Here is a 15659-nt window from a genome sequence, read left to right as displayed (position 1 = left end):
TACGTATAATGTCCGCTTGAAACTAAATGTGTTACTGATCGCTACTTCCTTATGCTCCTGTAGAGGAAGTGCGAGCGATTGAGTTTTGACTCAATGGCTGCGCCATCTGTAACCGCTTATCGATTTATCTGTGCTTGCGTATTGCGGCGACTAATTTTTTCTCTGGTGAGGTTACATTCTATATTCAGTAAGAAGGCCCAGATCTAATATTTTAAATCAGTGACAGCGTGCCGATGTGATAGCAAACATGGAGGGGCGTAGCGCATGGAGGACAATTGAGCAAACTTTTAAGGGCAAATTACGTCTTGAAAAGTGGAAAGATAAAAACGATTATACGGTCATTTCTATGTTTGTATTAAGTAATTGCACATTTTTGTGTAAGATCTCTTGTCTCGGATGAAGATACATGTCACATATGCGATTAGAGTGTTGTCAGACTGTTTTTTTTATTTTCATTTACTACCTAAAATATGCACAGGACGAAATTTCGTTACACACATTTTTGTACTGTTAGTACGCAAGGATTCCCACTGGGGTGTCAGAATGCATGAAATTTAGTTCACTATGTCCCAGGAATGTGTCCGTTCTTCTCTCAACTAACATGGCGCTGACAGGTTCAGTCGTGGTCCAGGGATCTGTCCGGTCTTAACTAACACGTCGAGAAAAGATTCCACGTGAATTTATGTTAGAACCTCTTCAACTTTTTCGTTCGACGTGCGCACATCGGAAACGTGTCGTCCATGAACCGACAGAAATGAAGATCAAATAGTGCAGAAGGCGCAGGGAGTTTGGAACACGGTGTGTTACATAGTAGTCAACATTCTTATATTCTGATACTCTACGAGATCTGTTCGATAATGAGTTGCTTCAGCTGGATATGGCACTCGTGAAGAATCTTGTAGACATTCTTCTTTGCTGAATGAGACCATTATCACGATTAGAATCCGTTTTAGATTGCGTTAGCCACCAGAGCGTCAGTAATTTTTTGTCCGGTATTTACGAGGGTGAGTCAAATGAAAACCTTATATTTGTAATAACAAATCAAAATTTCGCGCCGTTATCCTGTAAGTTGGTAAGCGTGCAGAATGGCCTGTAGGTGGCAGCATAGTGCAGATGCACACATACCGTCGCAGTATCAGTATAAAGATGGCCGTCCCACTTGCGACTTGCACCAGGGAAGAACAGCGTTCTGTTATTCGGTTTTTGCATAGTGAAGGTGTGAAACCTGTTGAAATTCATCGACGAGTGAAGGTTCAGTACGGTGATACATGTTTGTCACAGCAGCAAGTCTACGAATGGAGTAGGAAGTTTGCAAATGGTGTGACTTCAGTGGAAGATGCTCCACGTCCAGGTCAGGCACAACGAGTTGTGACTCCACAGAACACTGCAGCAGTTGAAGCCATAGTGAAGGAAAACCGCCGAGTGACACTGAATGACATTGCAGCATGTTTACAGATTAGTCATGGGTCAGCACACCACATTGTGCAAGATGTGCCCCAGTTTCACAAAGTGTCTGTAAGATGGATGCCACGGCAGCTGACTCCTGAAATGAGAGAACGACGTGTTGATGTGAAGAACTTCTTCGGCGCTTTGAACGAGGTGATGGCTTCCTTACAAGAATCGTTACTGGGGACGAAACCTGGGTTCTCTTCCACCAACCGGAAATGAAGAGAGCGAGCAAGGAATGGTGCCAATCCTCATCACGAAAACCAAAGAAGTTTCCAACAGAACCATCAGCAGGGGAGGTTATGCTGACTCTCTTTTGGGACGAAAAAGGCGTCATTTTGAAGCATTACATGCCTACAGGGACTACTGTCACCAGTTCATCATACACAGATGTCCTAAAAAATCATCTGCGGCCTGCAATCAAATCAAAGCGACGTGGATTGCTGTCAGCAGGCGTCCTTTTGCAACATGACAATGCAAGGCCCCACACTGCCCGTACAACAGCTGCAACAATCACCGACCTACATTTTGAGTGTCTTCCTCATCCATCATACTCACCAGACCTTGCCCCAAGTGATTTCCATATCTTTGGATCACTCAAAGACGCAAAGGAAGGAAAGAAGTTTCGTTCTGATGAAGAGGTACGCCACCCAGTGTATGGTTGCGCGGACTACCAAAAGAATTTTTTTGTAAAGGAATTTATGCACTTTGCAAGCGCTGGAGGACTTGCATTGAGTGTGGGGGAGATTATGTTGAAAAGTGATACGGCTTTGTACCACTTCTGCACAATAAATAATATTTTAAAAAATATTGAAGTTTTTCATTTGACTCACTCTCGTATTTTAATACTGTACTTGGATAGTGTCAGTTTAATTCAACTTTCGGTAATGTTACTGAAATAGTTTTCACAAGGTTGTTAAATGATCTTGTTTATTATTGAATACCGAAATACAGCTTAGGTTGTGTATTAAAATATTTCTTTATTGTACTAGCTTGATATAACCTCTTTACTCTTTCTTAGCTGTGGCATAACTGGCATGACGAGTTGTTTTACAACAGTCATACTTATTGAAACGTATAGTTTGTGATGACTCTTGGCTCCTAACATTTCTGACAGCTTTGATAACAAGAAATACATATGAACTGAGTACCTAATGTTTTGAACAGGTGTGCCATCCAGAACATCTACAGGCTGTTGGCAGAGGGTGGTGAAGCCGTCTTCACTGTAGTGCCGTACGTCTCCGTGTTCGCCGCGTATGAAGAAATGGCAGAGGAACCCCGCTGGAAGATCTACATGGAGGTGAGTTAGTGCTAGGAGACGTTTACCGCTCTCGTAAGTCTGTGACAGAGGTCAGCAAGTTTGACTGTAAGATGTCCTTCAGCCTAACGTTTCGCACAAGTTTTGATGTTTACAGAAATTAGGGTCTGTGTCCATAATACACCGTTCAGTCACATTAACGTCATCACCTGTCAGATGCTTCAATAACCACGTTTTCCAGTGCTGCCTGCTGCGAGACGCACAGGGCGAGAGTCAGTGAGGTTTCTGGGAGGTACTGACAGGGATGAGGAGCCACGCCGGCTCCACTGCGTTAGGATCTGGTTGAGGATTCATGACGCGAACAGCGCGATGGAGGTGATCACTGAGATTCTCGATTGGGTTTTAATTTGGGGAGTCTGGTGGCCATGGGAGTACAGTAAACTCATTCTGGTGCTCTTCGAACCACTGCGAGCTGTGACAGATTGCGTTGTCCTGCTGGTAGATGCCATCGTGCTGAGGAAAAACATATGTAGAGGTGGTCATGGTCATCAAGGATAGTTGCATATTTGTGTTGATCCATTGTGCCTTCCAGAATGACGAGATCGCGCGGGGATACCACGAAAACATTCCCCAGACCATAAGGCATGCAGGGTGTCTGCTTTCAGACGATTCACGTCGTATACGCCCAAAACAGCCACCTGTCCAACAAAGCGTAAAACGTGATTCACCTGAAAAGGCCAAACGCGCGGAGTGGCCGCACGGATTGAGGCGCTATGTCACGGATGGCGCGGCCCCTCCCACCGGAGGTTCGAGTCCTCCCTCGGGCGTGGGTGTGTATGTTGATCTTAGCATACGTTACTTTAAGTTAGATTAAGTAATGTTTTAGTCTAGGGACCGATGACCTCAGCAGTTAGGTCCCTTAGGAATTCGCACACGTTTGAACATTTAGAAAGGCCACCTGCCCCCAATCGGTGGATGTCCGTTTGGAGTGTTGGCGTGCAAAATCCAGCCTTCGTCGCCGATGGATAGCAGTCAGCTTGGATACGTGAAAGACGCACCTGCTGCGGAGGCCCATGCGCAGCAACTTTCGTTGAACGGTCGTTGAGGAACCATTGTTGGTAACCCAGTGGTTCACCTGAGTAGTCAGTTGCGCAACAGCTGCATGTCTGTTCGCCAGTACATATCTCCATTGCCATCGTTCACCCTTGTCATTTAATGTCAATGGTGCACCGCAGTGCCTTGGCGCGAGATTTTGGATAGCGCCATTATGCCATGCACTGTATACCTTAACCATGGCGACATGTGCAGTTTACAAAGTTAGCCGATTAGGTAATGCTTCCATTCTTAGTCCAAAAGCCAATCATCATGCCCTTTTGGACGCCAAATAAATCACTCCTTTTCCGCATTAGGAGAACGACTGCACTGTTCTCCGCACTCTGCAACACACTTTATACAGGGTGTAAACGGTATAAGGCGCCAAAATTATACAGATGGCACATCTCGCAATGCTTGACAAAAAGTCTAGTAACATGTTTGCGTATTTCCTACGGTTGTCCCAGAAAAAAACAGTTCGTCTCCGAATAATGGTTTTGGAAAAATAGAAACTTGGCCGTGCACGTACGTAAGCAATCGGTTCCTGTTACTGCCCGCTGCGCGTATTAACATCGCGGGCGTAAATCGTAAACACATAAGCAACTGCGGCCTGAGTGGCTGCGTCATTGTAATACACCGAGCGACGACAGTAGGCGTGTAACCTGTGCAGATGTTATTGCAACTCTGTTAACTGTTAGGATGGAAAGGAGATTTACTATAGCTGAACTATGCGATATGCATTTAATTTATGGCGAGGCAAAAGGTGTTGCGAGGGCAGCTGTACGAATTTATCGAGAGCGCTTCCCACAACGACGACTTCCTGCACGAGAGACATTTGCTGCTGTGCACCAAAGGTTTGTGTCATTGTAATTCTCTACTTGTATGCGATTATTATTCATTTACATCTTAATAAAGTACAGTAGTTATCTGCACCTTTGTAAACTTTCGTCAGTATGCGAAACGTATCTTCTGTTCTGATATGTTTTCCGTTTTTGTTACATCATGACAGAATACAACTGACGAGTACGTACTTAATTTGCTTAGAATGAGAGATACTGACTCTTCACTGCCCCGCGCAGAAGGCAGAGGCCTACAACGCGCCGATCGTACATTGGAAGCTGAGGAAAGAATTCTGCACCGCATCCAGGAGGATCCTTCTCAGAGTACTAGAAGCATCGCCCGCCACGTGGGTATATCACACACTGTCGTTCATCGCACTTTGCAAGAGGAGCGTCTGCGGCCTTACCACATTCAGCGCGTACAAGCATTGGAAGAACAAGATTTCTCTCCACGACGTGAATTCTCAGAGTGGTTTTTGTTACACAGTGCGCAGTATGATTTTGTCAACAAAGTACTCGTCACAGATGAAGTGTGTTTCACTCGCGACGGAATAACTAATTTCCATAACATGCAACCGTGGATTGTACACAATCCTCGCCACGTGGTGGCAACACATTTTCAGCGACGATTTTCCGTAAATGTGCGGGCGGGTATGCTCGATAATTACATTATTGGGCCCTATGTTTTACCTGCACGTTTGACTGGTAACTATTACGGAACGTTTCTAGAGGAAACATTGTTACCAACGTTGTTAGAAGACATTCCGTTAGGCATACGTCATAACTTGTTGTTCCTCCACGATGGTGCTCCACCCCACATTGGTCAGAGTGTACGCAGATTTTTGGATAGTCGATTTCCAGGACGATGGATCGGGCGTTCGGGTCCACGTCGATGGCCAGCACGCAGCCCTGATTTAAATCCACTGGACTTTTACTTTTGGGGCCATATGAAGGAACTTGTTTATGCTGAGCCAGTAAATAATGTGGACGAACTGACGCAGAAGATTTTAGATGCTTTCAATACCATAAAGACCAATGTGCATGTGTGTGAACGAGTGCGACGAAACTGGATTCGCCGTAATGAAGCATGTGTAGAAGCGAATGGTGGTCATTTCGAACATTTATTGTAGTATTGGTGTAAGAGGAAACGAAGTAATGGGTCTTCTTTTCGTTAAGATGTTGTACAGGAGGAAAATAATGTGAATTTAGTATTCGTTATGGCATTGCCGTATAAAGGTGAAACAGTTGATTGTAATTAATGCACAACTATCTACTTGGTGATTAACTGAATTTGTAGTAATGGAAATACATTGTGTTTGATATTAGCTTGTCATTACTACTACGACCTTCGTTATCGACTTGTTGCCGGCCGAAGTGGCCGAGCGGCTCTAGGCGCTACAGTCTGGAACCGCGTGACCACTACGGTCACAGGTTCGAATCCTGTCTCGGGCATGGGTGTGTGTGATGTCCTTAGGTTAGTTAGGTTTAAGTAGTTCTAAGTTCTAGGGGACTGATCATCTCAGAAGTTAAGTCCCATAGTGCTCAGAGCCATTTGAACCATTTTTATCGACTTGTTGAGAAACAGACTGGTTGTATTCAATTCACGTAAAGCGAATTACACATTCTTGACAACCCAAAAACCGTATACATTCCTTTTTTCGGTACCACCTGATTATCACACCACGTCGTTGTACACGTCTAATGATTCCAATCCTCTGGTCGGCTCGTTGTCTTTCTCTGGCCGCCCCGTCATTGTAGGCAATAAGCTCGGTACGCCTTGTACTGTCGGTTGACTACGTAAACAGAAATGCGTATACTATCTATACTACGAACATTAGGTTTTAATAATACAAAAATAAAGTACATGATACAAGAAAATGTCATTAGACTTTTTTGTCAAGCACGCCTAGGTTGGGACGAAGTAACAGTGGATATGATACGAGCAGCAGGAGAAGTAGGAACCCAGTGGCTATACAGAGTGCTGAGGGTGGTGTGGAAGGAGAACAGAATTCCTGAGGATTGGAAGAAAGGAATTATAGTCCCGATCTTCAAGAAAGGGGATAAAAGGAGATGTGAGAACTACAGAGGAATCACCCTGCTATGCCACTGTGGAAAAATCTACGAAAAGATGCTGGAGAAGAGAATAAGAAGCAGTACTGAAAGTAGACTGCAAGAGGAGCAGTACGGTTCCAGACCGGGAAGATCAACAACGGACCTCATATTTGCGGTAAGGCAACTGCAGGAAAGGCACTATGAGTACGGGAAGGACTTAATCATGGCCTTTTTGGATATTGAGAAGGCGTATGACAGTATCTGTAGGGACAAGCTCTGGGATGTGCTGAACGCAAAAGGGATAGATGAAGAGATAACACGAAAAGTCAGAAAAATGTATGAGGGAAGTGTGAGTTGTGTGAAAGTGGGGAGGGAACGTACTGCATGGTTCAAGCTGGAAAATGGGCTGCGACAGGGAAGTGCACTTTCGCCTTTATTGTTTATTATTGTTATGGATGAAATCCTACAGCAAGTATCAGATGCAATTGGAGATCATAAAATGAAAGCAGTGCTTTTTGCCGATGACCTGATGTTATGGGGAAATTGCGTGAAGGAGGTGCAAGAGCAGTTAGATGCATGGGAGGCAACGCCAGCACAATATGGAATGCATTTCTCTGCAAAGAAAAGTGAAATAATCGTCACAACAAGGAAGAAGAATAGGCCAAATGTGGATATAACTTGTGGAGGGGAAAAACTACAAGTGGTAGAGAACTTCAAGTACTTGGGAAGCGTGATTGAAAGTAAGGGGGGAAACGCAATGGAAATAAATGAAAGGTGCAGAAAAGCAGGGCAGTTCTACAAATGCATTAGGGGGCTTATTTGGAGCAAGGAGGTGCCACAGAAATCCAAGGGAATTATATACCGAATCTACTTTGTCCCCATATTGACATACGGAAGTGAGACATGGGTAATGCACAAAAGCGACAAAAGTAGAATACAGGCTAGTGAAATGAAGTTCCAGAGGAGCAGGTTGGGTGTAACAAGACGAGACAGATTGCGAAATTTGTATGTGAGGGAAAGACTAAAGGAGGAACCAGTACAGGACAGGATAGAAAAAAGACTGCAGTGGTATGGACACATGAAGAGAATGGATGAGGGAAGAATTCCAAAGAGGATGTTTGATCTGCAACTGGAGGGGAAGAGGCCCAGAGGAAGACCAAGAGATAGATGGGTGAAGGGAGTAAAGGAATGTGTGATGAGAAGAGGAGAGAACTGGACGAAGGTGGAAGAGGGGGAATGGTGGAAAGACAGAACACGATGGAGAGGCTTGTGTTCCCGACAGACCCAGCCAGTGGCTGGAAACTGTCCAAGATGATGATGATGACACCTAGATGTACCATCTGTATAATTTTGGCGCCTTATACCGTTTACACCCTGTATACCCTCCCCTGTTAGTGCTTCCACCTGCCGTCTATCGAACATAGGAGTTAATCAAGAGGGGGAGATTAGTGTTTAATGTCCCGTCGACAACGAGGTCAGTAGGGACGGAGCACAAGCTCAGATTAGGGAATAATGGGGAAGGAAAGCGTCCGTCAGCAAGAAATTATGCCGGCATTTGCCTAAATCGATTTAGGGAAATCACGGAAAACCTAAATCTGGATGGCCGGACGCGAGTTTGAACCGTCGTCCTCCCGTATGCGAGTTAATGTACTAATCACTGCGCTACCCCGCTCGGTAAACATAGGAGGTGGTCACAAATTAAGACTTCGGATGCATAAGACACTGGAATGCTTCTCACACTGACAGCTGTAATTTTACCAGATACATAATTCAACACATAGCGACAGGAAGCAAGTTATTAAAAAAAGGGAAAGACAGGAAAAAACGTTATTAAATTTGTAAAGACATCTCTTAATGACCGAGTTGAAACTGGCTCTACATCATATAAGGCTCTGTTGTCCATGGTGTTCGTCGGCAGTAAACTCAACCAGTCGATCAACCCTTTGATCTTCTGATGATGCAGTCCTTCGACTTGTGACACTGCAGTCCTGAGTCCGTCTTGTCGCCTTTGGCCTGCAGTCACTGCACTGTAAAATGTAAACTTCGACGGACGGAAAGGTCTCGCTTATTAAAATATTCCGGGCTGTTGTGCCATGGTTGGAAGAATTTCCTGTTGTAACCCAATGATTCGTCCCAGTCCACGGAGAATATATTTAAGGGGGGCAGTGGCGTTTTCGAAGACCAGATGCACATCCAACAGCGAGCTAGGATGTGCATCGTTCGAAAAAGCTGAAACCCTCCTTGAGAATGTCCTCCAGATGTGGGAACGAAACATTTGTTTTCAACAAGAAATTCATAAAGCCACGGTGTAATAGTTCGCACTCCCTCCTTCTGTCTGTACGATATGATGATATAGCGTTCCCATGTCCCCCATGCCAATGTTTCGAAATTTTGTCCAAGCCTGTCTGCAATGCCTTACATGTCCAAACCAGATGACTGTCAAAATTCGTGTATGTCCTTTACATTTCTTCAGTTTAGCAGGATCCTCCGATCTTCCCTTCGCAGCCAATGAGAATGCCAGGAAAAAAAAACCACGCTCCATTCTAAGGAGAAGCGGTGTGTGCCTGTTGCTGTGGCCTCACATTATTTTTATTTGCCTCTTGGAAACAAAGAAATGTGTTGATGCTTTGTGAGAGAATACTTGTATCTTGTGTCTCACCAGTCACGCAATGCGATTTTGTAAATATATCTCTGGCAACGCCTCACTGTTCTCACAGCTCTGTAGACGTCTACCGTTGCAAAACCCCATGTGTGTAGAATATAAGGACCTGAATCAGATATTGTATTATGAGACAGAGACACTTTTAAGACCCAAGTTAAATTACTGTACACAAACGTATTAATTAATGCAAGAAATGCTAAGGTTCTACCTTTGACTCTAAAGGTGGGAAGGGGGGATGGGGACTCGCCTAATATAAAAAATGAAAATATTTAAGATCCTAACAAAAACAAGATTTGACTGAGCACATTAATTTAATCAAACAAAGCACAAATACAGAGATGCGTCTGATTGTCTGGCGATAAAAGAATGTAAAAATGCAAAAATGTAACACGACCTTCAAGCAAAGGGAATCTTCTGGTCTGGCAAAGTTTCTTCAAAAGACTGAAATGGGTATCTATAACCACGACTGATGCTCTGAAACAACTCAGGATTTTCCCACTGATCGGTTACAGGAACCGCTTGGCTGAACGTTAAATTGTAAAAAATGCAGGCATCTGTCAATGCACTGACGGAAATGGAACAGCTAATTGCAAGGCTCCGCTGAATTCTGATCAGAGATCCTGCTGCTGTACCAGTGCTGCTGTTACTGCTCACCATGAATTATTAGCACAAGATGTACAGCGAACTGCCTTCGCCTCAGGCTCTCCGAAGTACAATCGTAAGATATGGCTTGTGCGGAGTCGAACACTGGACTATCGGCTGGACGCTCCAGTGGAGATCGCAGCCTGTCAAGATGTGTTCAGCACCAACACCCACGTCGAAGTCTCCTCTTGTCTATCTGACTGAACAGCCTATTCTTTACTTCCCATCAAGAAAACATGACCACCAATCATACCCTGTCTACTCACTAATGGCGTAATTTCTCCTTCAGTAAAATATACTGACAAGAGAGCATGTCGCTTTAAAGAACTCCAATGATTTCTCTATCCTCCACTCGTCTCTAGAAAAACTTCCCTGTGTGTGATCCTGATATCACATGAATTTTCCGAGCCGGCGTTTTTGCGTCCTGCAGCTAGCTTTGCTTCCCAGGTCCTCAGAAAGTTAAAGAACTGTCCCCGAGGCTAACTGCTAATTCTGTGGCATTTTCATGCTTCTTTGGAAAGCTATAGATTCTTATCTGCTGAAGGCACTATCCTTAGCATAAGCAGTGCAAAGGTCCCCTGGTGATACAAGTTCTTTTTTCCGTCCTACAGCTCTCTCCCTGGCCAGCCAGAGTAGAATCATACAATAATACCAAACAATAGCTGCTCTACATCTACATTACATCCATACTCCGCTAGCATCCTGACGGTGTGCGGCGGAGGGTACCTTGAGTACCTCTATCGGTTCTCCCTTCTATTCCAGTCTCGTATTGATCGTGGAAAGAAAGATTGTCGGTATGCCTCTGTGTGGGCTCTAATCTCTCTGATTTTATCCTCATGGTCTCTTCGCGAGACATACGTAGGAGGGAGAAATATACTGCTTGACTCCTCGGTGAAGGTATTTTCTCGAAACTTCAACAAATGCCCGTACCGAGCTACTGAGCGTCTCTCTTGCAGAGTCTTTATCTATCATCTCCGTAACGCTTTCGCGATTACTAAATAATCCTGTAACGAAGCGCGCTGATCTCCGTTGGATCTTCTCTACCTCTTCTATCAACCCTATCTGGAACGGATCCCACACCGGTGAGCAGTATTCAAGCAGTGGGAGAACAAGTGTATTGTAACCTACTTCCATTGTTTTCGGACTTCATTTCCTTAGGATTCTTCCAATGAATCTCTCCCCCAAGGAACCACCCGCTGACGCAGTTTTCACCCTGACAACGTTTCTCTCTCTACCTGTGACATGGCCTGGCTCTGTTCCCATGAACGCCTGCACACCAAGCCCTATTTTACTGCCAAACCCTGCATCGCCCTTCCTGCGTCCATAGTGTATGCCATTCCCAAATTCCCTCAAAAAACTAATGAATAGACCCAGTAGCAGGTTAAATATGAAAACGCTAATTAGGACAAGAAGTCCCCAGGAAGTCAGCACATACCGTCACTGCACTCATATCTAATCTTCAAAGGTATTACTGTTAGATCCTGCCTCCTCATTATCCTTCAACTGAATTAATTATTGCACTGAATGAAAAGAGACAAGCGAATGGCTTGCACCCGTTTGTGCCTCGCAGTTGAAAGCTGGCAACAGCACTACTGGCTGACAGCGAGCTTCTTACACCAACTATCGCCAGAGCGTTAAATAAGAACCTCTGCTCAGACATCAGTGATGGTAGCTCAGCTGGAGTACGTCTAGAGTATGACTGTTGACATTTTTAAAAATCTCGGGTATGAGGCATATCGATATTTAAGAAAATGTCATTATGGGCTCTCGATATATCGAGAAAGAGTATCGAGACATCAGTGGATAAAATATCGACGTACCGGTGTATAAAAATACCGGCTGCACATTTTAAGTATACTGCCGGTTTCAGAGCTGTATATTCAGGTATTGATTTATTATTAGATATTCTGTGCTTCAACAAGCTAGCAGCCTGCCTATCTCCTTTAGAGCAACAACTGAAAGCAAAACGATGCACGTTCACGCTTGGCGATAACCACTTTGCTGACAATGGTAACTGCATATAAGTGGCACAATAAAAGGAGTCCGGTGGGTCCGTCGTTCGATTTGTCCGGAACACTTCATGTCGACCTTCGTGTTTTCTCATTTCTGCCAACACCAGCGATTTACCAGTTGTAGTGTCAAAACCGCGTGGCGTAGTTAAACTTTGCAGTTTGTGTTGGTAGCGCCGAGCGACGATTTAGTCTGCATTTCCCCTCACACGTCTCCGCTCGTCGCAAAGACCAATCTTGTCACTCAGATTTTTGTTCATCATTTTCAGCAGCTATCTTTGAATAATGCCGATGACAAGAAAGAGCACACTAGTTGCGTTAAAAATGGTTTTTTAACACAACTGGTGTGCTGTTTCTGCACATCGGAAATCTTGTTACTCCATTCACTCCAGTACAATCGGAGTTTTTCTTTTCTGCCTCCTATACTTGCTTCACGCATTCAAAGAGAAAGACTGGACGTGATGAAAGCTCGAGAGGTAGTAAGACTCCTTCACCAATGAAAGTGAAATTTTGTTCTACCACGATTTCAAAAGAACAGCTTCAAAACATTTATCGAGAACTGTGAAAAAATATAACAAAAATTAATATCGGCACTTGATATAGGCACTTTGATATCGATAGAACTGTGAAAAAATATAACAAAAATTAATATCGGCACTTGATATAGGCACTTTGATATCGATATGTCTGGAAGAAGGTTACTGCCGTTAAATATCGATATTCTTCGGAGAGGACATCGATATATCGATATTTTATCAGCAGTCCTAGTCGAGGGCACTGTACGGGCCAGCTGTTTACAGGCTCCATTTGCGACTGTGCGCAGGACGTGCGGAAGTTCGTGTCGCCGTACCAGCACTCTCCAGACCCTGCAGCGGATCTGAGGCAGCTGCTGGAGGCGGCGGGCTTCCAGGTGCTGCACTGCTGGGCTGGAGAAGTAGAAGTGGTGTTCAGGTCCGAGCAGGAGCTCAAAGGTGAGACGAGCGATTGCCTTATCTTTCTCGTCTGTAGAAAGTTTCCCCTGCATGCGCGTCTCAGCTGTTTACAGTATGCAGTAAGTAGGAGGAAAAATTTTAGTGTACTGCTGGCAAGATTGTGAGTTGTGATTGTTCAGGCTTTCCCGGCGATCTAATGACATCTCGGGTTGTCGGGTGTTCTGCCGGATATTAGCGTCGTACTTGCACGATATTTCGGTAGCGTAACTCGTTACCTTCATCAGGTGCGACCTGAGACTACTCCTCGAGTTTTTTTTTCCTAGAGCGTGCATTTCTCTGCTGGAGAAGGGCGGGCTGTTCTGGATCGTGCATATTCTCTTTTCAGCCATTGGGTAAAGTTTTTTCTGTTGTGGCACTGTTTATTTTTCTTGCTTGGGGTACAAAAAGGGGGGGGGGGTTCTCCCAATTGGGAATTTATTTGCAGGAGTTTGTTGGGGACAGTTCCGGTATTTACCTTAGCGGCCAAGGAAAACCTGCAAAACCCGGCCAGAGCTGCTTGTCTTGTCTTCTCTTTATTTGTCGTCCTGCCAGCTTTGGCGCTGGCGGCCATGGCGGGCGAGAGCGGCTTCGCGCCTTCTGTTGCGGTCCGCCTCTTGCCTTCTTTCTCGTTCTTCTCTTTCGTTCCCGAACTTCTCTTCGCGGGCTTCCGCCTTCCGTCTTACGAGCTCCCGACTTTGCATGTAGTTCATCTGTTGCTCGTCACGCTCGGCCACGTCCGGGATCGCGTCGTCGAGGATTTCGCTATTTACCAGGTAATCCTGGAAATTCACGAACTCCTGAGTGGACCTGGTCCAGTATTTATGCCTGTGGCCTTCCCCCTGCACCAGGCGCTCCCTCTGCGGTCCGAGCCCGCTCGTTGCGATGTTCTGGAGCATTGCCGTTCCCTTTTCCGTCCGCTGCAGTCCTGGGTGTTATCTTTGCGGTCCGCGCCCCCCAGACACGCTCCTAGGTGTGCCATCTTCGGTCTGGTGCGCTTGGAATCCCGTCTGTAGTACCAGGCATTCCCCCCGTGGTCCTCTTCCACTCACTGTGATCTGCTGGAGCGTTGTCGTTCCATTTTCGGTCCGCTGCGGTTCTAGATGTTCCCTCTGCGGTCCGCGCCCTTCAGTCCCGACCCTGGGCGCTCCATCTTCGGTCTGGTGCGCCTGGAACCCTGTATGGGTATCGTTCTCAGGTCGTACCTGATGAAGGTAACGAGTTACGTTACCGAAATATCGTGCAAGTACGGCGCTGATATCCGGCAGGACACCCGGCAACCCAAGATGTCAAGAATGTGAGTTGTTTGGGGTCGATTGCATGTCATCGAGAAGCCTTTGCTGCCGAGTTCAGGGTGGTGCAGATAAATTTGGGGTTGAATTCAGCGGCAGCGAAAGTGGCGTGAAACCGTCAAACTGTGTACCAGTGAGTTATTATGGAATGGAATAGAGGTGAAGAGTGTGCAGTCACCGTATAGCGATACAAACACTTTGATTCGTGAGGCAATGGTATACATTTATACAATTGGTTTGGCATCATGGGAGGAGCTGTTGCAACGACTCTCTGTACCCAACCGACGAAAACAGGCAAACGTGTTTTGTGGACGAACAACTGGTCACTTCTGAATGGGCTGTTTTAAAGTGTCCAAGCGTTACGCAGCCGTGAAGTATCACATATCAAAATATGTCACATAAATGCCCATATCTTTTGATTTCATTGACTTAGAAACCTACATTTTTTCCATTGCCAAGGGACCGTAGGCCTCAGAATTTGACATAAATTTCATTTCTAGCGAAGCTGCATGGTAGATTAATCTGCCACGAGTAATGAGTATGATGGGCAAACATCTATTAGGCGCACTACGAATGTAGTGGTGTGGACATGTTGGGAATGTGGATCTCACGGAGGGCGTGCAAGGGATAAGTCCCTGCAGACGCACTATCCTCTGTGCCCGCGGTGGCTCAGATGGATAGAGCGTCTGCCATGTAAGCAGGAGATCCCGGGTTCGAGTCCAGGTCGGGGCACACATTTTCAACATGTCCCCAATGAAGTACATCAACGCCTGTTTGCAGCTTCCTCAAATTGCGGCGTTCTTACGGTGCGACGGCGTCCCTGTCCAGGTACTCTGCTAAATGACCCGGTCTCACGCAGACGTTGATACACAGCAGCAAAGGTCGTATGATGTGGGATGAGCCGATTAGGGTATTGTTGTTGATAAACACGCTGTGCAGCTCGTCCGTTGTGGTGCGCTACGTAGTACGCACCAACCATATCAGTGTACTCACTCCAGGTGTATCGCTCCATTAGTAAACAGAGACAATGCACTACTACACTGGTGGACAGCAGTTGCCTAGAACTGAAGATCGTAATGCGGCCTCTAACAACTGAAGAGCGTAATACGGCCTCCACCGATTTAAATACTCCTCATAGGAAAAAATAACATTAGCGAAAAATATTTGTTTTGATGTCCCCTACAACCTCCCAGAGTTTGTCGGTTTAAATACTTTTCACCCTGTGGAGTAATGTTATGGGCTGCAGAGCTGAGTGTGCAGGAAGCGGAGATACGGGTTCTCCATCGCTCGGAGTCAAGAATGCCTACTGAATAGGAGCGTTCTGTATTACTTACAAGGGAACCTCCCCATCGCACCCCCCTCAGATTTAGTTATAAGTTGGCACAGTCGATAGGCATTG

General features: G+C 45.5%; 1 protein-coding gene across 1 annotated transcript in view; it reads left to right on the top strand.

The window, feature by feature from the left end:
- LOC124593861 (juvenile hormone acid O-methyltransferase-like) overlaps positions 1 to 15659 on the top strand; it is a 99033-nt gene that overhangs the window by 63923 nt on the left and 19451 nt on the right. The window contains exons 3-4 of the mRNA XM_047132208.1: positions 2614 to 2746; positions 12824 to 12971. Coding sequence (XP_046988164.1) covers positions 2614 to 2746; positions 12824 to 12971 — 281 coding nt within the window. The remainder of the gene's footprint in view (positions 1 to 2613; positions 2747 to 12823; positions 12972 to 15659) is intronic.

Source organism: Schistocerca americana, chromosome 2, assembly GCF_021461395.2.
Source record: "Schistocerca americana isolate TAMUIC-IGC-003095 chromosome 2, iqSchAmer2.1, whole genome shotgun sequence".
NCBI classification, from domain to species: Eukaryota; Metazoa; Arthropoda; class Insecta; order Orthoptera; family Acrididae; genus Schistocerca; species Schistocerca americana.
Note: the sequence above shows the minus strand (reverse complement) of the source record. Positions and strands in the feature narration are given on the sequence as shown.